The sequence below is a fragment of the Ursus maritimus genome, unplaced genomic scaffold (genome assembly GCF_017311325.1).
Source record: "Ursus maritimus isolate PB19 unplaced genomic scaffold, ASM1731132v1 scaffold_20, whole genome shotgun sequence".
NCBI classification, from domain to species: domain Eukaryota; kingdom Metazoa; phylum Chordata; class Mammalia; order Carnivora; family Ursidae; genus Ursus; species Ursus maritimus.
This window is the reverse complement of record NW_024424453.1, coordinates 30,740,348-30,762,212: the sequence shown is the minus strand read 5'-3', so window position 1 is coordinate 30,762,212 and position 21,865 is coordinate 30,740,348. Positions and strand designations below refer to the sequence as shown.

Genomic DNA, 21,865 nt, shown 5'->3' with positions numbered 1-21,865 from the left:
ACTTGCCAGCCTTCCTTTCGTTTTGCCACCAAGGGTCTTATTGTTTGTGTGCCCTGTATTTGCCATGGTCTAATGTCCTGCATGGATTGTCTCAGGCCCCAGGGATCCTTGAAGATGGCTTATGGTTCTGGTCAGGACCCCAAGTAAGCTTGGGAAGTCAGTCCCTGCCTGAAGGTCTTCTATCAGGATTAGCCATGATTTCCAATACAAAAGAGTCCTTAATGATCAGAAATGTTCTGATTGATACAGCATTGAGAGGCAGGATGGCATGGAGTTTATGTCTCTAGAACCAGACAACCTGTTTTGCAATCCCAGCTCCCCCAACTACTCAATATGGAACCTTTAACAATTGACCTAATCTTATTAATGGTTTCCTCATCTGAAAAATGGGAGTAATAATAGCGTCTGCTTCATTAAGATTGTTACGAGACTAGAATGATTAAATGAGTTAATATATGTAAGGAATATAGAAAAGGGCCTAGCTTATAGTAAACACCATTAAAATTTCAGCTAGTATTTTCCTTATTATCATTATTATTGCTATCATTTGTATTATTGGTGGACATAATATAATAGTCTGCTCCCAAGACAGCTCAAAATGTCCTGTGTCAGGAATTGTTGCTCTCATCCAACCCTTCCAACCTGTCAGAGCCAGGAGAGATTGTCTAGCTTTGTTCTGTTTTTTTTTTTTTATGACCCCGCCAGATTTTAACAAATGTCACTCATCTTGCTCTAAGCCTTCTTTTTTTTAATAATTTTTTTTATTATATTATGTTAGTCACCATACAGTATATCCGTAGTTTTTTTTTTGTTTTGTTTTTTTTGTTTTTTAAAGATTTTATTTATTTGACGGAGACAGCCAGCGAGAGAGGGAACACAAGCAGGAGGAGTGGGAGAGGAAGAAGCAGGCTCCTAGGAAGGAGCCTGACGTGGGGCTCGATCCCAGAACGCTGGGATCACGCCCTGAGCCGAAGGCAGACGCTTAACGACTGTGCCACCCAGGCGCCCCTATATCCGTATTTTTTGATGTCAAGTTCCATTGGGGCACCTGGGTGGCACAGCGGTTAAGCGTCTGTCTTCGGCTCAGGGTGTGATCCCGGCGTTCTGGGATCGAGCCCCGCGTCGGGCTCCTCCGCTAGGAGCCTGCTTCTTCCTCTCCCACTCCCCCTGCTTGTGTTCCCTCTCTCGCTGGCTGTCTCTATCTCTGTCGAATGAATAAATAAATTTAAAAAAAAAAAAAAAAGTTCCATGATTCATTACTTCCATACAACACCCAGTGCACCATGCAATACTGGCCTCATAGAATTAGTGCCCTCCTTAATACCCATCACCAGCCTATCCCATTCCCCCACCCCTTTCCCCTCTGAAGCCCTCAGTTTATTTCCCAGAGTCCATAGTCTCTCATGGTTCATTCCCCCTCTGTTTACCCCCCTTTTCTTCTTCCCTTTCTTCTCCTACCTATCTTCCTACTTCTTAAGTTCCATAAATGAGTGAACCATATAATTGTCTTTCTCAGCTTGACTTATTTCGCTTAGCATTATCTCCTCCAGTCCCGCTCATGTTGCAGCAAATGTTGAGAAATCGTTCGTTTTGATGGCTGAGTAATATTCCATTGTAGATATGGACCACATCTTCTTAATCCAGTCATCTGTTGAAGGGCATCTCGGCTCCTTCCACGATTTAGCTATTGTGGACAATGCTGCTATGAACATTGGGGTGCATATGGCCCTTCTCTTCACTACGTCTGTATCTTTGGGGTAAATACCCAGTAGTGCAATTGCTGGATCGTAGGGTAGCTCAATTTTTAACTTTTTAAGGGACCTCCACACTGTTTTCCAGAGTGGCTGTACCAACTTGCATTCCCACCAACAATGTAGGAGGGATCCCCTTTCTCCACATCCTCTCCAACAATTGTTGTTTCTTGCCTTGTCTATTTTTGCCATTCTAACTGGCGTAAGGTGGTATCTCAGTGTGGTTTTGATTTGAATTTCCCTGATGGCTAATGATTTTGAACATTTTTTCATGTGTCTGTTAGCCATTTGTATGTCTTCATTGGAAAAGTGTCTGTTCATATCTTCTGCCCATTTTATGATTTGTTTATTTGTTTCTCGTGTATTGAGTTTGAGAAGTTCTTTGTAGATCTTGGATACCAGTCCTTTATCTGTAGTGTCATTTGCAAATATATTCTCCCATTCCGTGGGCTGCCTCTTAGTTTTTCTGACTGTTTCCTTGGCTGTGCAGAAACTTTTAATCTTGATGAAGTCCCATAAATTCATTTTATCTTTTGTTTCTCTTGCCTTTGGGGATGTGTCATGAAAAAGGTTGCTTTGGCCGATGTCGTAGAGGTTGTTGCCTATGTTCTCCTCTAGAATTTTGATGGATTCCTGTCTCACATCGAGGTCTTTCATCCATTTGGAGTTTATCTTTGTGTATGGTGTGAGAGAGTGGTCAAGTTTCATTCTTTTGCATGTAGCTGTCCAATTTTCCCAGCACCATTTATTGAAGAGACTGTCTTTTTCCCACCGGATGTTTTTTCCTGCTTTATCAAATATTAGTTGCCCAAAGAGCCGAGGGTCCATTTCTGGGCTCTCTATTCTGTTCCACTGGTCTATGTGTCTGTTTTTGTGCCAGTACCATGCTGTCTTTGTGATCACAGCTTTGTAATACAACTCGAAATCCGGCATTGTGATGCCCCCAGCTTTGTTTTTCCTTTTCAACAGTTCCTTGGAGATTCGGGGCCTTTTCTGTTTCCATACAAATTTAAGGACTATTTGTTCCAGTTCTTTGAAAAATGTCCTCGGTATTTTGATCGGGATAGCATTGAAAGTGTAGATTGCTCTGGGTAGCATGGACATTTTAACTATGTTAATTCTTCCAATCCATGAGCATGGAATATCTTTCCATCTTTTTATGTCTTCCTCAATGTCTTTCAAGAGTGATTTATAGTTTCTAGAATATAGGTCCTTTACGTCTCTGGTTAAGTTAATTCCAAGGTAACGTATGGTTTTTGGTGCTATTGTAAATGGGATGGATTCCCTAATTTCTCTTTCTTCGGTCTCGTTATTTGTGTATAGAAATGCAACTGATTTCTGAGCATTGATTTTGTATCCCGCCACGTTACTGAATTGCTCTATAACTTCTAATAGTTTGGGAGTGGCTTCTTTTGGGTTTTCCATATAGAGTATCATGTCATCTGCAAAGAGAGACATTTTGACTTCTTCTTTGCCAATTTGAATACCTTTGATCCCTTTTTGTCGTCTGATTGCTGTTGCAAGGACTTCTAGTACTATGTTGAATAATAGTGGCGAGAGTGGGCATCCTTGTCGAGTTCCTGATCTTAAGGGAAAGGCTTCCAGCTTTTCCCCATTGAGAATAATATTTGCAGTAGGCTTTTCATAGATGGCTTTTATGAGATTGAGAAATGTACCTTCTATTCCTACACTCTGAAGGGTTTTAATCAGGAAAGGATGCTGTATTTTGTCAAATGCTTTTTCGGCATCGATTGAGAGGATCATATGGTTCCTGAGTCTTTTCTTGTTGATATGATGTATCACGCTGATTGATTTGCGAATATTGAACCACGCTTGCATCCCAGGTATGAATCCCACTTGATCGTGATGGATAATCCTTTTAATGTACTGTTGGATTCTATTAGCAAGTATCTTGTTGAGGATTTTGGCGTCCATATTCATTAGGGAAATCGGTCTGTAATTCTCCTTTTTGAGGGGGTCTTTGCCTGGTTTGGGGATCAAGGTAATATTGGCCTCATAGAATGAGTTTGGTAGCTTTCCTTCTGTTTCTATTTTTTGAAATAGCTTTAGGAGAATAGGTATTATTTCTTCTTTGAATGTTTGGTAGAATTCCCCAGGAAAACCGTCCGGGCCTGGAGTTTTGTTATTTGGAAGGTTGTTTATCACTGACTCAATTTCATTAATTGGCATAAAGCTGTTGATAAAAGTTTCTAATGATCCTTCCTATTTCATTGGTGTTGGTTGTGACCGCTCCCCTTTCATTCATCATTTTATTAAGTTGGGTCCTTTCTCTATTCTTTTGAATAACTCTTGCCAGTGGCTTATCGATCTTATTTATTCTTTCAAAGAACCAGCTTCTAGTTCTGTTGATCTGCTCTACTGTGCTCCTGGTTTCTAATTCATTGATCTCTGCTCTAATCTTGATCAACTGCTTTCTTGTGCGTGGGTTAGACCTGTTCTTCTGTTCCAGCTCCAGCTTCTTGAGGTGAGAATATAAAAACTGCATTTTAGATTTTTCTATTCTTTTGACTGAGGCTTGGATGGCTATGTATTCTCCCCTTTGCAGTGTCCCATAGGTTTTGGACCATTGTGTTTTCATTCTTGTTGGTCTCCATAAACTGTTTAAATTGATTTTTAATTTCCTGGTTTACCCAATTATTCTTGAGCAGGATGGTTCTTAGTTTCCAAGTGTTTGAGTTTCTTCCAAATTTTTCCTTGTGATTGAGTTGTAATTTCAAAGCATTGTGGCCTGAGAATATGCAGGGAATAATTTCAGTCTTTTGGTATTGGTTGAGACATGTTTTGTGGCCCAGTATATGGTCTATTCTGGATAACGTTCCATGTACATTCAAAAAGAATGAGTATTCTATAGTTCTGGGGTATAGTGTTCTATATATATATCTGTGAGGTCCGTGTGGTCTAGTATATCATTCAAAGCTCTTGTTTCTTTGTTGATTTTCTGCTTAGGTGATCTGTCTGTTGCTGATAGTGGAGTGTTGAGGTCCCCTACTATTAACGTATATTTATCTATATGTCTCTTTATTCTGGTTAAGAGTTGGCTCGTGTATCTTGCTGCCCCCCTGTTGGGGGCGTAGATATTTATAGTTGTCATATCCACTTGTTGGATACATCCTTTAAGAATAATATAGTGTCCTTCTGTATCTCTAACTACCGTCTTTAGTTTAAAATCTAATCTGTCTGATATGAGAATTGCTACCCCAGCTTTCTTTTGAGGTCCATTGGCATGAAAAATGGTTTTCCATCCCTTCACTTTCAGTCTGGATGTATCTTTAGGTTCAAAATGAGTCTCTTGTAGACAGCATATGCATGGGTCATGTCTTTTAATCCAGTCTGCAACCCTGTGGCATTTTGTGTGAGCATTATGCCATTCAGATTGAGAGTGATTATTCAGAGATATGATTTTAATGATGTCATGTTGCCTGTAAAGTCTTTGTTTCTATAGATTGTAAATTTCTGTTCTGTATCACTCTTGGGGCCTTTTTACTTTTATAGAACCCCCCTTAATATCTCCTGTAGGGCTGGTTTCATGGTTACAAATTTGGTCAGTATCTGGCGATCATGGAAGGTCCTTATCTCTCCAACAATTCTAAATGACAGCCTTGCTGGAGAAAGGATCCTTGGCTGCATGTTTTTCTCAGATAGAGCTTTAAAAATCCCCTGCCAACCCTTCGTCTCATTCCAGGTCTGTGTAGACAGGTCAGACATAATTCTGATATTTTTGCCTGTGTACATGAGAAATTTCTTCACCCTGGCACTTTCAGTCTGTATCCTTGGATCTAATAGTGCGAATTGCACTATGACATGACGTGGCGTAGGTTTGTCGTGGTTGAACTTGGGAGGAGTCCTCTCTGCGTCTTGGACACAAATGTTTGTTTCCTTTGCTAGATTATGGAAGTTCTCAGCTACAATTTGTTTAAATATTTCTTCTAGACCTTTCTTTTTCTCCACCCCCTCGGGGATGCCGATAATTCTGACATTGGAACGTTTCATTGAGTCAGTAATCTCCCGTAACCTACATTCTTGAGATTGGATTTTTTTTGAACCAAGTTTCTGTTTTAACTTTCTCTTCTACCATCCCATCCTCCAATTCACTAATTCGTTCTTCTGCCTCATTCACCCTGGCCATCAGAGCCTCTAGTTTTGACTGCATTTGATTCATAGCATTTTTAATTTCTGCCAGATTCGCTCTCATTTCCACCCTTAGATATTCTATATTCTCGTTAATATTTTTGTTAATATTTTTTTCAAGTCTACACATCATCTTGACCATTGTTACTCTGAACTCCATTTCTGATAATTTGGTTATATCCATATCCATCAGTTCTGTGGCAGAGGCCACAGACTCATTATCTTTTCTTTGCTGGGGGGGATTTCTCCTTCTCATCATTCTGATGAGGAGAGGTTGCAGGGTTGCCCAGAGCCCAAATTATTGACCAGGACCCAGGCAGTGTGCACTTGTTTTATAGGGACCTTAGGGATGTGGGCTTCTTGATTTTTCAGCCTGCCTTCTGGGGGAGGGGTCTGCTGCGCTGATATTCAGGCAACTCTGTTTGGGTAGAGTCTCCGTGTCCCCTGCGAGGGGGGATGGGGATGGGCACACTGTGAGCTGGTATTTCCGGGCTTTTGTTCTCTGGCGGCTTTCCTTGGTGGTTTTCTGTGGCTCTTCTGAGAGTCAGAGCAGCAGTGGCCGAATCCTAGCCTCTGTCTCAGAACAGAGAGATTGCAGTCTGCAGTCTGCTCTCCACTGAGCTCTCTTAGCCTGTTTAAGTCTGTTTCTGCTGGTGCTGCTAAAAACCCTGCAGCGACCCGGGTTGTGCACCCCACAGCCGGTGTTCCAGCCCTCACTTCCAGAGCCAGCAGGTCTCTGTCCTTTGTGTTTCTAACACCACCAGCTGCCCCCGGTTCCCGCGCACGCTCCCGAGCTCTCTGTTTCAGTGTGGTTTATGCGCATTCCAGAGCGCCAGTTTTTAGTCTGGTTGCGCGCGCACTCCCAAGCTCCCGAGCTCTCTGTTTCAGTGTGGTTCATGCGCATTCCAGAGCGCCAGTTTTCAGTCTGGTTGCGCGCGCACTCCCAAGCTCCCAGTATCAGTCCGGTTCCAGTGAGCGCTCCGGAGCTCCGGTTTTCAGTTCGGTCACGCTTGTTCCCAGGCTCATGGTCTCAGTCTGCTCTCTCGCAGGTGCTGGTCCACGAGTCCGGCCCGCTCCCCAGTCCAGGTGGCTACCGCTTCCCAGCGCCCAAGTGTGGCGGCTCCCTCCCCATTCCAGTTATCTTCTGACATCTGTGCGCGGATTCAGGGCTCCCCGCTTCGTACCTCAATACTCAGTGCTGGAGATGTTCATTGGTAGAGATCCAGATGTATCTTCCTGCGTCTCAGGCTGATTCCGTGGGTTTTCAGGATGGTCTGGTGCATATCCAGCTCGACTCAGGGGACCAGCTGAAAAAGGGACCCCTACTCCTCCGCCATCTTAACTCCTCCCTCCTGCTCTAAGCCTTCTTGTGTTGGAGGGTCCCTTTCCTTCAAGAAGTCTGCCTCCTGGCCAGCTAGCTTTGTTCTGCTTTTAACCCAAGCCCTGAAGAAGACTCTGAGCCCACGGGAGCTGAATTAAAACTTCAGAAGAGAGTGTGTGGGCGCTGAGGGATTGATAAGCCTTCTACTCCTTGGACCTGTGAGTTTCATTCCTTTTTTCAGTGTTCAAATTATTGCATGTACATTAGGTTACATAGCAGGGTGTCGTCAATGTAAATTTTTTAGAATACATTTTTAAGAAATATTGAATGAGAGCAATACCAATACCAAACAAGCTGATCTAACATGACACCTTTCTGGGCAAATGACTTCCTTTTGGGGCGCTTTGGTTTTCTCACTGGTACAATGAGAGTTTAGAATTGGCAAATCTTGGTAGATTCTGTAGCTCTACTATTTTAAACATTCTCAGGGTTCAAATTAGACCCTCTTTGGGGAAAATAAGTAAGTATATTGGGGCAGTTTATAGCACACAAATATTTTACATGTGTCCACACAAATAAAAGTATTTGGTTCAGTCTGATATTTGTATTTTACTATTAATGTATAGCCCTCCCCTCTCTTTTTGTTAAGAAAACTTTTTTCATAATGTAACAAGTACTGACTTGATAGCATCTTTTTCATTTCATCATTCTTATGAGTGTATAGTGGTACTGCACTGTGGTTTTAATTTGCATTTCTCTGATGACCAGTACTGTCAAACGTCTCATGATTTGGGGCCATTTAGTGTCTCTTTAAGTCTTTTGCCCATTTTTCTATTGGATTCTCTCCTTTTTCTTATTAATCGGTAGGTGTTTTAATTAATTAATTATTTTTTTATGTATTCAGGATACCAGTCTTTGATGGATATTTGAATTGCAAATGTCTTCTCCCACTTTGTATCTTCCTTGTCACCCTCTTAGTGGCGTGTTTTTATGAATACAAGTTCATAATTTTAATGGAGTTCGTTTTATCAGTCCATAACTTTATTGTTAGTGCTCTTTACATTTTGTTTAGGAAGTCTTTGCCTACCCCAAGATCAGGAAGATATTCTCCTGTTTTCTTTTAAAAGCTTTATGTTATTTTTCACTGTTGAAAAATGGGTGATTTTTGTGTATGTGTATGGTGTGAGATAGGAGTCCACATACATTATTTTCCATATGGGTATTCAACTGGCCCAGCACAATTTGTTAAAAAGATCATTTTTTTTCCTCTACCATCGTACAGTTTGTCTTTGGATCAATCAAATGATTGAATATGTATGGATCTGTTTTTGAGCTCTGTGTTTTGTTCCATTGTTCTGTTTTTATTTCTTTGCTGATATCACATTTTCATAAGTAATGCAACTTAATAATGAATCTTGCTATTTGGTAATACAAGGTCTCCAAATTTGTTCTTCTTTAACTGCCATGGCTCTTTGTACTTTGCATTTCTATGTAACTTTCAGAATTAGCTTGTTAATTCCCATAGAAAGTCTTCTAGGATTTCAATTGATATTGCATTGAGTCTATAGATCATTCTGGGACAAATCGTTGTCTTCATTATGTTGACTCTTTCAATCCATGTATGTGGATCTTTCCCTCTCTACCCTCAACCCCTTTTTTTTAGGTGGTCTTTAATTTCTCTTAGTGATGTATTGTGGTTGCAGTGTAGGGCCTTGCACACCTTTCATTAGATTTATTCCTATGTGTTTGACATTCTATGTTAGTGTGACATTTTGCATTTCATTTTTTAAATGTTTGTGACAGGGTTATTGAAATGACCTTTTATGTACATAACCATGTTGAAATGCTTAATGACAGTTTATATATTTTTCTAATCTTTATATATATTCCTTATATTCTTTTTTGTATAAATATATTTATATTTTTAAAATTTTTTCTGCCCTTATTCTGAATAGCACCTTCATTACAATATTGAATAGAAGTGGTGATAGTAGACATACTTATCTTATTCTCAGTCTCAAAATAAAAGCGTAAACTTTCAATATGTCACCAATAGGAAAATATTTACTATATATATTATAGCTCTAAAAATGATTAAATAAGTTCCTTTCTATTCCCAGTGTGCTAAGAGTTTTCTTCTTTTAAAAACACAAAGAGGAGATGCCTGGGTGGCTCAGTCTGTTAAGGGTCTGCCTTCGGCTCAGGTCATGATCCCAGAGTCCTGGGATTGAGCCCTGCACCAGGCTTCTTGCTCAGCAGGGAGCCTGCTTCTCCCTCTCCCTTTGTCCTCCCCCTGCTTGTGCTATCTCTCTCTCTCTGATAGATAAATAAATAAATAAATAAATAAATAAACAAACTAATAAATAAATATCTTTAAAAACACAAATGGGTTTTGAATTTTATGTATAATTTTTCTCTTTTCATCTATCATGAAATATATGCCACTGATTGATTTAAATAAAATCTACTTGGTTGTGGTATATTATCTTTTTAATATAGCACCATATTCTATTTATAATATGCATCTATGTGTGTGTATTTGGAACTTTTGAATCTATGTTCATAAAAAAAGTTGCCTATAATTTTCTTTGTATTACTCTTGTTATACTTTATATCACAGTTGTGCTGACTCGTTGAAATGAAGAAATTAAATAAGATTAGTGTTCTTCATTCCTAAAATGTTTGAAAGAATTTGCCAGTAAAGCCATCTGACCCTGGAGATTTTTTTGTGGGGAGCTATAAAAACTTTTTTTAAAATTATTATTTTAAATATTGTTTTAATTATTTAATATTTTAATTATTATTTTTTATTATTTTAAATTATTATTTTAAAAGTTTTTAAAGTTAATTATTATTTTTATTATTATTTATAATAGATAAAGGACTATACAGATTTTATATTTTTTTCTTGGTATCAGTTTGGTAAGTTATATTTTTTAAAGACTGTTCATTTCATTCCATTTTTCAGATTTACTGGGGAAAAACATTTATGTCATCTTAATACTTTCTTTTTTTTTTTTTTAAAGATTTTATTTATTTATTTGACAGAGATAGAGACAGCCAGCGAGAGAGGGAACACAAGCAGGGGGAGTGGGAGAGGAAGAAGCAGGCTCATAGCGGAGAAGCCTGATGGGGGGCTCGATCCCATAATGCTGGGATCACGCCCTGAGCCGAAGGCAGACGCTTAACCGCTGTGCCACCCAGGCGCCCCATCTTAATACTTTCTAATAGCTGTGGAGTCTATAGTGTTGTATACTTTTCCGTTTCTGTTATTATTTATCTGTGTGGTTTTTTCTTCTTGTTTTCTTGATCAGTCTCGCTGGAATTCTATTAAATCTATCAATCTTTTATTTTTATTGTGTGTCTGTGTCTATTTCATTAATTTCTACTTTTTAAAAATTCATTTCCCTAAACTTTATTTGGTTTGATTTGCTATTCTTTATCTTCCCAAGCTGACTTAGATCATAGATGTTAAGCTTTTTTCTTTATTAATGTATACATTTAATACTTTGCAATTTTGCTATAATCATTTGTTTTTAGCTACATTCAAAGTATTGATATTTTGTACTTTTATTACTCAGTTTTAAATTTTTCTAATTTTTGTTGGAATTTATTTGACCTATGAATTATTTAGATGTATATTCTTGAATTTTCAAGTAGTTGGTGATTTTATAGTTTTTTTTCCTCTTATTAATTAATAAGTCTAGATTAATTTCACTGTGGTCAGAAAATATGCTCTGAAGTTTTCAATCCTTGAAGTCTGTTGAGGCTTCCTTGATCCTAAGTATAGTCAATTTGGAAAGTGGTCCATTTGCTCTTGAAAAGAATCTGAATTCCATCATTTTGGGATGCATTTATGTTAGTATGTCAATTTTGGTAATTGTGTTTAGCTTTTCTCTATCCTTGTTGAAGTTTTGGTCTGCTTGTTCTATCAGCTATTGAAAGAGGTATGTTAAAGTCTTTCATTATGACCATGAATTCGTCTATTTTTCTTTTAATTCTGTCAATTTTAGCTTTATACACACCACACACACACACACACACACACACACACTCAGAGTTATTGGATTTTAGAATTGTTATATGTTCCTCATGGCTTGATTTCTTTATCATCTACCACATTAATCTTAGTAGTGGTTCTTGACTTTAAGTCTATTTTGTCTAATGCTAGTATAGCTACACCAGCAATATTTTGATATGTATTTGCACGGTATACCTCTTTCTGTAAACTGCTCTGTGTCCCTATATTTAAGGTTTGTTTTGTGAGTAGTATATAATTTTTGACCCCATCTGATAGTCTTTTAATTGAAATATTATCCATTTACATTAACATAATTACTCTATATTTGTATTTTTATTTGTCATCTTATGATTTGTCTTCTATATATACCATTTGTTGTTTTTTTCTCTCCTTTCTTGCTTATATTTTAAATTTTTATTTGATTCTTTTTCCTCCAGTAACTTAGTAGTTATAAACCTGTCAGTATACATTATTTTACTATTCTTTTGGTGAAAACCATAGCAATCATAATGTACGTCCTTGCCTTAGTATAACGAAACTTAGTTTAATGAAAGTTATTACTTTTACCACTTTCCCAATAATGCTAGGACTTTAAATACTTTAACTCCACTTACCCTTTTATGTCTTTCACATTATTTTTGTCACAAAATTATATTCTGCATAATTTTAAACTCCACAATATATTGTTAGTATCATTTTATAGAGTTAATATTGGCTTATACATAGTTATAGAATTACTATTTATAGTGTTCCTGTTCTTCCCTGCATTCCTTGTTTCTGCCTGGGATCATTTTTCTTGAAGTGGAAGAATTCCCTCTTAGGATTGTTTTTAGTTCTATCCTGCTGGCAATGAATTCTCTCAGTTTTTCCTTGTCTAAAAATGTCTTTATTTCACATTTATTGAAGGAGATTTTTTTCTGGTATAGGAATCTAAAGATGTGCTACATTATATTAATAGTCATCATATTAATAGTCGCACAGATAGGTGCAAAATTTATTAAGCTTCAAATAATTTTCATAATTTATAATATTTACATTGATCTTGGTGTTTTAATCACTATCATGGGATTTCTCCTAACAGGCCTCTTCTTTTTAGCATTCTGTAATGAAAATAGTCCAGAATTTGGAAAAAAAAATACCTTGTGACCTTGATTAAGCCATTTAACTCCTTTGAGCCAGTTTCCTCATGTATAAAATGAGAAAAATATAGTGGCTGTATGTCACTGTGAAGTTACGAGGTTCTGTTGAGTTATGTATGGAAGTTTTTTGCAATATGAAAAGTACCAATTAGTTGGAATTTTTTAGTGTCATTGTTATTTACTGAAACAGAAATATCTCTTTGTATTGAGTATATATCCAGAATTCTCTTACCAGTGCACATTTTTATGATACCCACAAAATGGTTAAAATGATAGTATTCATGCATAAACTTATTTATACATGCACTGCTTTTATAAGAAAGTAGGATGGTGCTAAAAGTTACATAAAACAGAACTTATACAAGGTTGGTTGTAACTTTATTTCTGATTTTTCAAGCAACTAACATGAAAAGGGAGACCTGGCTGGTTACACAATTCAAAATCCTCATAATATTTTTAAAAATCCATTAATTTAGGAGAAGTATAGTTCTTTCTTAGTATACTAAATTCAGGCAAGAATTTACCGCTTACTTTTCTTAATGATGCTGAGTTACTTGAAAGACTATTCTGCTGGTGTAGAGGTTACTATTTGCATGGTTAATCCAAATCAGTGTTGGACTGCTCTAGAATTTTAATATTCTGTTTCATACGCTCAAAGGGAGAATTATACATTTTAACGTGAGCCACAAGTAGCTGCTTTTCCACCCTCCTTGCAAATGTATTCTATTCAGAAAACTAATAAAGAAGGCCAGCTTCCTTTTCAAAATGCTTGGATACACATTTGAGGGAAGGTTAGGCTGATAAATTAAAATTTTATTTTGCATATATAGTATTCACCAAACTGCCTTAGAAAGATATTTAGCTGTATTTTATTTTTCCTTTGTAGAGGTTCCTTACTACATTGATCAAATGTTTATTTGCCCTCCTGTGTGCAGACATATTCCTGTTGTTTTGCTTCTCCTCTGACAAAAAATGATCATTCACACTTACACTTTGTAGGGTTTTTTTTTCATTTTCCCCTCTTTATTTATTAAATGTATATTTAAATGGAAAAAGAAAGTATGGAATTGAAGCTTTTAAACACACAATCAAAGGGTATGTTAGTGTCTCACAAGCAATGCCGTGACACATCTGAGGTTTTGTATTGTGATCAAATTTAAAATAGGACATTTGTTTCTTATTTAAATTCTTTGACTTTGTCTTTAGGTCTCTGGCATGCATTTTATATGAGATGTGCTGCATGAATCATGCATTCACTGGCTCCAATTTCTTGTCCATTGTTTTAAAAATTGTTGAAGGTGACACGCCTTCTCTCCCCAAGGGATATCCAAGAGAACTGAGTGCTATCATGGAACGGTATGGAAAGTGATATATTGCCATAGAAGCAATTTTAAATTGTACTTATATTTTAGTTCATTTGAAAAATCATTTTCTTCTTAAACATTACAGCATGTTGAACAAGAGTCCTTCACTGAGACCATCTGCGAAGGAAATTTTAAAAATCCCTTATATTGATGAACAACTACAGGTATTTAAAATGAAAGGGATACTGGGAAACATGTATTAGCATTTATATATATTCGAGGACTTGAAGATAGGCTGCGGGAATAAGATGCATTAAGAATCAGTCAGAAAGGAGAAAAAAGATTTTTTTAAAAGCTGAGGGAAATTATTAGTCAATCTCTTTGCAAAAGAAGGCGTGTGAACTCCAGTTTCCTGGAGCCCCTGAGAAGTTAGGGTTGTAATTTTCTGTCTAAACTCAACATCTGCCCTTAGAGCTCTTGGTTTACAAATCTTACCTCAATACTTTGTAAATATATCCCTGCTAGGACAAGAAAGTACCACTAATGATACTAAAATCTGGGGTTCTCACTGAGCCTTTACTATTCCATTCCTCTCTTATATATCTTAATCATACTTTTTACTGATTAGGTGCATTTGTTTTCCTGTAGATTAGAAATTTTGATGCAGTGAATCTACCTCTGCTGGTAAGAAAAAAGCAAACGGTACCCTCTTGGAGGTTGTTTTTCTTTTTCTTTCTTTCTTTCTTTCTTTTTTTTTTTTGACTTAGGCTTTTACAAATACCTCAGGCAAATTTCCTTGAATTTTATGACTAGTTTCAAGTGGACCCACAAAGCAGTCATTCACCTTCAAAGATGGGCACACCTTTTTGTCCGCATCTGGTTCTAGGTAGGAAACAAGGATGCTGACTTGATGTGTCTCCATCAGTTGAGTGCTGAGCACAGTGTTGATACTGGAGATGCTGAAAGGAAAGGAACAGCTAAGGCTCCTGTCGTTTTGCAACTTGACTGCTAGTAAGAGGATCCAGTACCCAAGAAAGAGTAATTTTACATCATCAGGAGCACTAGGAAGAAAGCGCACAGGATGCTGTAAAATAAAGGAAGGGAATAATGGCTTTGGTGGTCAAAGAAAGAGTAGGAGACGGTTCTCTACCAGTGAGATGGTGAGAAGCAGCCAGTCATGTAAAGAGCCTGAGAGAGGGTTGGAACCACAGGGAAGTAGCTGGGACAAAGCCCTGAATCAGGTTATGTTTCTAGATGGAGACATAGAGGAGGGGGGTTCTTATGCAAGAATGTGCACTCTGGAGAAGCCCCTGAGGACATGGGGTAATAAGCAAGACAGGAGGGGAGGTGCCAGAAGTCCCCTGGTACTTTGAGCAGAGCCAGCTCCACTCGCCCAAAGGCAGGCCGCTGAAAAAGAAGCACAGGTGCTAACTGTTGGGATCAAAACCACACGGATGGGGCTTTGAGCAGACCAAAAAAAGTTAAAAGGAATCCAAGGAGATCTGCTGGGACTAGCCTGAGGCGGGTGAGGCAAGTGAGGCATTTGCCCTGGGGCAAAATTAAAGAGGATGCCAAGAACTCATTAATCAGGATAAATACCATTTTGTTGCCATGTTTAAAACATCCAAATATGCTAAAAATCCATGGTAACAAAATAACGAAAGTTCACAGGCATCGTCCAACAGGGCTAGGATTAGGGTGATGGAAGTGAGGTAGAATGGTACAGGTTCAGTGTTGGATCCTGTCTTTATTTTTGTTTTCTGTCTTTATTTAAACTTTTATTTATTTTCTTTTTTTAATTCCAGTATAATTAACATACAGTTCACAGTTATGTTAGTTTCAGGCGTACACTGAGGTGATTCACCAATTCTATACCTGACTCAGCGCTCATGGTGATAAGTGTAGTCTTAATTCCCTTCTCCCATTTCACCCATCCCCCCACCCGCCTGGCAATTACCAGTTTGTTCTCTATATTTAAGAGTCTGTTTTTTTTTGTTTGTCTTCTTTTTCATTTGTCCATTTGTTTTGTTTCTTAAATTCCACATATGAGTGAGATCATATGGTATTTGTCTTTCCTTGACTGACTTATTTCATTTAGCATTATACCCTCTAGATCCATCCATGTTGTTGCAAATGGCAAGATTTAAACATTTCATATTGATTGCTCCATGACTTTTTGGTATCGGTTTTGATTTTTTATAATATTGCATTAAAATATGACTTATCTTGGTTACTAAGTCTTTTGGTGCCCCTTCAGTTTTGCACCTGAGGCGAGTGACTCACTTGTCCCAGCCTAGCCCTGGCTGTGGCTGTGGGGACCCGCAGAGACTGGGGAGAGCTTGTTTGTTTTTGGAGCTGAGGGGAGGCCTGCCTGTGGTGGGTAGCAGGGAGTGAGAGAACAGGCAGTGAGTGCCAGATGAAGCTGGAGCCTGACCCCCCCCACAACCTTGCTGCATAAACTACTGCAATTTGTTGTAACCCTTTATCAAAGAAAAAGTAGTTACCAGTGGGTTTTGTTTTCACACTCCCAGGCATGGTCAATAGCACTGCATATCAGAAAAGGCCCCTGGTAGTCGGCTGCCCTTTCATTTAAAGTGCGTCAGGGTTGTTCTTTTTTTCAGCACCTGATGTGTACATACTCGGAAATAACTCTGGAAGACAGGAATTTGAATTGTCAGAAGGAGGCTGCTCAGATAATTAATGCCATGTAAGTAATTGCTTTGTTTTTAAAAAGCCCATTGAGCATAATGTTAAATGCATTTGTCTTTAAAAATCTATTGTGCTAAGCTGACTGCGTGGAGTATCCTAGAATTCACTTAGGTCTCGCCAAGAAATTAAGGAGCATCAGTAACTTGGCGTTCCAAAGCCCCTTTGCCCCAGGTGGTAGCAAATTGAAATTATAGAAGTTTTAAACCACTGCACAGCTTACAGATCTGCAGGGTAGCTCTGCAGTTGCCTTGTAAGTATATAGAGAAATTAATATCTCAAACATTTAGTGATAGTTGTGCTAATGAGCCTTCCATATTAAGCATAAATGGTTTTCACATGTTGTTTGTTTAACAGGAACTGGCAGAGTATCTATTGAGAAGACAACACTGTGAAGTCCTAGGACAATCGAAAATAAGCCAAAATTTACTTCCTTGAGATATACAGAGGAGCTAGAGAATGCCTTTTTTACAAACATAATTATTTCTTGACGTATCTTCTCTCTCCTACGTCATTCAAAATTCCTGTGCTATAACATACAAGAGCCTAGAATACTAGGTGACTTCAGAACAGCCATGTATAGCTGTGCAGGCTGTGGACTGCATGACTCAAGGGGTTATGTAAAGACCAAATCTACAATTTTGCTGAGGAACTCTCTATGTAATTTTATAAGGGCCCTACGAGAATGGCAGTCCCTCTCCAGAGCTGTGCAAGGCACTCGGTGAGAACAGTAGCCCTTGTTAGCCTAATCTTCAAGGCCAAATAACACAAATATGCTTCTCTGACACTCAGTCCAGTGGTCTCTCAACTGCAGTATGTTTGTTTTCCAATTTCACATTCAAACTGAGGAAACTGGTTCATCAAAGATACTCAATCTTCGTTTAATGCATGATCTCCAGTTAAAATACCCTGCACCTCAGGGGCTAATGTTTGAGGCATGCTCCTATAACCTAATTTCCTCAGGTTTCTAATTATTCTTTCAAGAATGCCTGGAATTCTGATTTTGTTTTATTTTAAACTGAGACGTGAGAGTAGGAAAATACTAAGCTAATTTTAGCTAGCATTTTGTACTGCAGTTGTGATACCGTTTACCTGACAGTGCTTACAATTAAAGTGTGCCAGAATCCAGTCGTTTGTATGGTCTTCCACATTATGAAATATTGATTTCAAACGGTCACTGTTTTGGGTTGTTTTTTTTTTTAAGATTTTATTTATTCATTTGACAGAGAGAGAGAGACAGTGAGAGAAGGAACACAAGCAGGGGGAGTGGGAGAGGGAGAAGCAGGCTTCCTGCTGAGCAGGGAGTCCAATGCAGGGCTCCATCCCAGGACCCTGGGATCATGACCTGAGCCGAAGGTAGACGCTTAATGACTGAGCCACCCAGGCGCCCCATCACTGTTTTGTTTTGTTTTGTTTTCACGATCTATAACTATGTTTCAAGGAGCTCTATTTGATCTTACAAAATAAGGGATGTATATTCCAGAAAATCATGTGTCCCCTGAGGCTGTGGATTGTATTCCAGAGAGATGAGAGCTGCCTACAAATGGCCATTACAATTGCACAATTATTACAAAGTAATAAAGATTACAGTGGGAATGAAATGAAATGGAGACTTCTCCTAGTATTTTGTAAGGAGGGAGCCGAGTGCAAAATGCATTCTGCAGTATTGGGCCCTAACCGAGTCAGGCACAGAAATAAATGTCATTGAGAATATGGTTGCAGACCTTTCAATACATGAGTAATGTAAGCACATTTCTTTAACTGAAGAAAGAGGCTCTTAAATAACAATTTTAACTAACATTTTGTGGGGTGCTTGGCTCTGTTATAAGCACTTTCTGTGAATTAACTCATTTAAACTCACAAGAGCCCTATGAATTAGGTACTATTGTTATTATCATCATTATTATTATTTTAATGATCATAGAGAGGTTAAATAACTTGTCCAAGGGCATATACACGTAACCTGGGAGCTAGGATTCGAACCCAGAGAATGTTATTAACCTGAGCGATAACCACTGTGCCATGCTTACCTGCTGTATGAAACATAGAATATACAAGCATAGAATTTTCCAACAAAACTTAACTATTACAATGCTACCATTTGGGTTACTTTGATGTGTCAGACCCTGTACAAACATTGCTTCATGTAATACTCACTAAAGCCTATTCTTTACAGATGAGAAAACGGAGCTTCAGAGAGGTTCAGTAACTTGCCCATAGCTACAGAGCTAATGAGTGGTAGAGATGGGGTTCAAACCCTGCCTAATTTCAGAGATTAAATCCTATCCACATGGCTGAATTAGTCTGCCAGTCCATTTACTCCTTGATGGCCAAGATCCTAATTTGTCTTACGTTATGGAAACCGGTCCTACGCCATGAAATGAGCAGAAATTTGGAAAGTACATAATTTGTTTTTAAACAAAAGTCTAATTTGAAAAATATTACCAATTAACCACAGTCCTGGTTGGCTCGTTACCTACCCTGAGTTTATTAGTTTTTGTCTGGCCTGTCTCGAGATGCTTTCCCCTTCTCAGTAGTGTAATGATACTTCTGTAAAATATTTGTTTAATTTTTCTGAGGGTGTTTGGGATGAACTGCATGCGGGGGATCTTTATTATTTATAGGCAAAAAAAGATCCACCTGCAGACTCTGCGGGAGCTGTCTCAAGTGCAGAAAATGACGCCGAGAGAAAGGATGCGGCTCAGGAAGCTCCAGGCAGCTGACGAGAAGACCCGGAAGCTGAAGTAAGCTGCCTTTCCTTAGGGTACCCTGCACTCTGGCCACTTCCCAGGGCTCCGAAGGAGTTGACTAAAGAAGAGCAAAAGCAAAAACAAGAAAGCAAAATGCACATGCGCATTATATAGTTCTTTGTTTCTTCACTTACTTGTCCCCATAGATTGTTATCGGATGCCAGCCACTATTAATGTCAGGCTTTTGGTCTGGTGTGCAAAGAAAGATTGAATGGCAGGGAGGTTATCATGAGGAAAATGGAGAGTCAGCCTCCAAATGAAGCCTCGTTGCTGCTGACACGTCCTGTACGTACCCCGGAGAGAGGGTGAAAAGAGTGGCTTCGTTCTGTGTCCTCATTCCCCCGATGTTTGCTGTACCCTCTCTGCCAGGAGACCTAGCTGGTCTATAGGGAGAGGAATGTACCGGCTGGCAATTGTTGACTTTAGAAAGCAGACTGGAAGCAGCTCTGCTCTGTCAAGTGAAGCCCTTTGATAATCTATGCTCTGGGCAAGCCTGCTGGTGGACAATATCACTAGTAATTCAAGTATTTACAGGAAAAGGGGAGATTCCCAAGAGTCTAGGGCTAGACTCGCAGTTTCTCAAAGACAGTTTTTTCAGTTGGTAAGTTATCCAGTCTCCTAATTTATCTTCTTTCTTTCTCTGCCAACTTTTTGGTAGCTTAGAAGCCCCAACTAAGAACTAGAGAGATAGAAAGGACCTGAAACTCAAATCTGTTCATTTTGTGACCTTGGTAACGTATCTGAAAAAGGATTTGGAGGTATTCTTGCACTTACAGTGCATATCATTTGGAACCGATTAAGAATCTATGAGACTACTTCTTTCCCCTTAACACATGCTTTCTGTAATCAATGTGGGAAAAGATTTCTGTCAGAGTGCACCATGGGTAGTTGTATGCTGGTAAATGTTTAACGACAACCACCTCTGGGGTTGTGGGGCTGGGGGGTGTGAATACTCCCGCAATGGCCAATTTCAAGCTACCAATGTGATATCGTGGAATGTTCAGTTGGAAGAGATGTACACAGTCTGCTCTTGGGAACCAGTACAAGCTGCTTTCTGCAAACCACTGCACCACTGAGTGTGGCTTTGACTGAGAAACTGTATTTACATAAATTGCTTGAGCCATTGTATCAACTAAGTCCCAGACCTGTTTCTGAGGTCTTGGGAATGGCAGTATTTCTGGGATACCATGACTCATGTCATTGTTTGAGGGTAAAAGGAAAATTAAATCTCTGACAGGAACAGATCAGAAAGGCAATTTAATAACTCACATGCACATTACAAATTGTATTTCAGATTAAAACTTTTTTTTATACACAAAGAAAGTCATAGGTCTTCCACATGACATTCAATATGTTTCTTATTTAAAGGCAATGGTTATAAATAAAGTTTGGTCTTAATTTTATGAATGAATTTCATTGGAATTGTTTTTTGGTCATTATTTCTAGAATTTGAGCACAGTCATGTGTTTTAGCTAGAAAACGACTCTATTGTCAGGAGAGATGTAATGTACCCACTTTATAAATGAAATTTGACTACAGGGATATTCAGTGACTTTTCAAAAAAATCTAAATGTAAATTAGCACACAGGTAGTCATAAGAACTCAAATCTTTCTTCCAGTTTAGTAGCAGGTCTATGACATTTACCTCTTCTACACTAGATGAAACAAAATGTGTTGGAAAAAAATTCCCCTTCACAGTAGCTCTCAAATTCTTTCCATAAATTCTTTGAAATCTAGCTCTCTTCTCCTTGTTTGTGGGTTTATTCATCCTGAGAGCAGTAATCAAGTTATTAGTATGTGTTGGGCACGGTCTGGGTGTCGGGGGCACACTTGAGAATGTGCAGGGGTCCAGACTGCATTCTTTTGCCTCAGAGTCCCACGGATCCTCATGAGGAATCTGACATGATAAGAATTCTGTGTTTTTAATATGTGTGAACCCCTAGTTTAATCACCTGATAGAAACTGGGCCTTTTTTCTGGAATGTTCAGAGACCCCTGCTTCTAAGAAATGTTATTCCAGAAATTAGAAATTGGGAAGTACAGACATGCTCATGTTTTGTTTTATAAAACCTAAATAACTTTATTCTTGAAGTTGCCATATGGCAAATGTGTGTATATCTAATTTTGAATTTCAGCGATGCATTTTAGGGGTTCTAAGGATGGCTAAGAAGCCAGAGCATCATTGTGTGTGCTTGAAAGAGAATCCAGTGGGTGCTACACTGCATTTGCCCTGATGAGGGAGAGACCTGTTGGCTTGGCTTCTCAACACCCTGTTGGCTTGGCTTCTCAACACCCCTGTTTACCTGTTGAAACAAGGATCACACTTAACTGCATAACATAGACGTGCCTTTAGCAAAATGCAGCTGTTTCTCTACACTCACTTTAAATTTGCAGAAAGCTCGCAGAAGAAAAATATGAAGAAAATAACAAACGAATGCAAGACTTGAGATCTCGGAACTCTGAGCAGCAGCTAACTGTTGATGTACTCCATGTAAGTGCCCTCTGGTTTTAAATGTTACATCAAACCTTTAATTGCTTCAGATTCATCACATTCATGTGGCCAGTCAGGTACGAGAAGGGACGGGGGGGGGAGTATCTAGACCAACTTTGCCCCTTTCAGGGTGGAGGCACTGGGGTTCGTTTTAGCATACAGGCCAGTGGTTAGTGATGAACTAATTTAGAGCAGCTGTACTTAGAGATGAATCAATAGATTCATCCCCAAAAA

At 38.6% G+C, this 21,865-nt stretch overlaps 1 protein-coding gene across 4 annotated transcripts in view; it reads left to right on the top strand.

Moving 5' to 3' along the window:
* NEK11 (NIMA related kinase 11) overlaps positions 1-21,865 on the top strand; it is a 245,475-nt gene that overhangs the window by 92,388 nt on the left and 131,222 nt on the right. For 3 of the 4 annotated variants that reach the window (XM_040636818.1, XM_040636820.1, XM_040636819.1), the window contains 6 exons: positions 13,588-13,737; positions 13,831-13,909; positions 14,334-14,369; positions 16,307-16,392; positions 19,016-19,135; positions 21,535-21,631. In XM_040636818.1, the coding sequence (XP_040492752.1) occupies positions 13,588-13,737; positions 13,831-13,909; positions 14,334-14,369; positions 16,307-16,392; positions 19,016-19,135; positions 21,535-21,631 (568 nt within the window). The remainder of the gene's footprint in view (positions 1-13,587; positions 13,738-13,830; positions 13,910-14,333; positions 14,370-16,306; positions 16,393-19,015; positions 19,136-21,534; positions 21,632-21,865) is intronic. The other variant, XM_040636821.1, reaches the window with a different exon arrangement.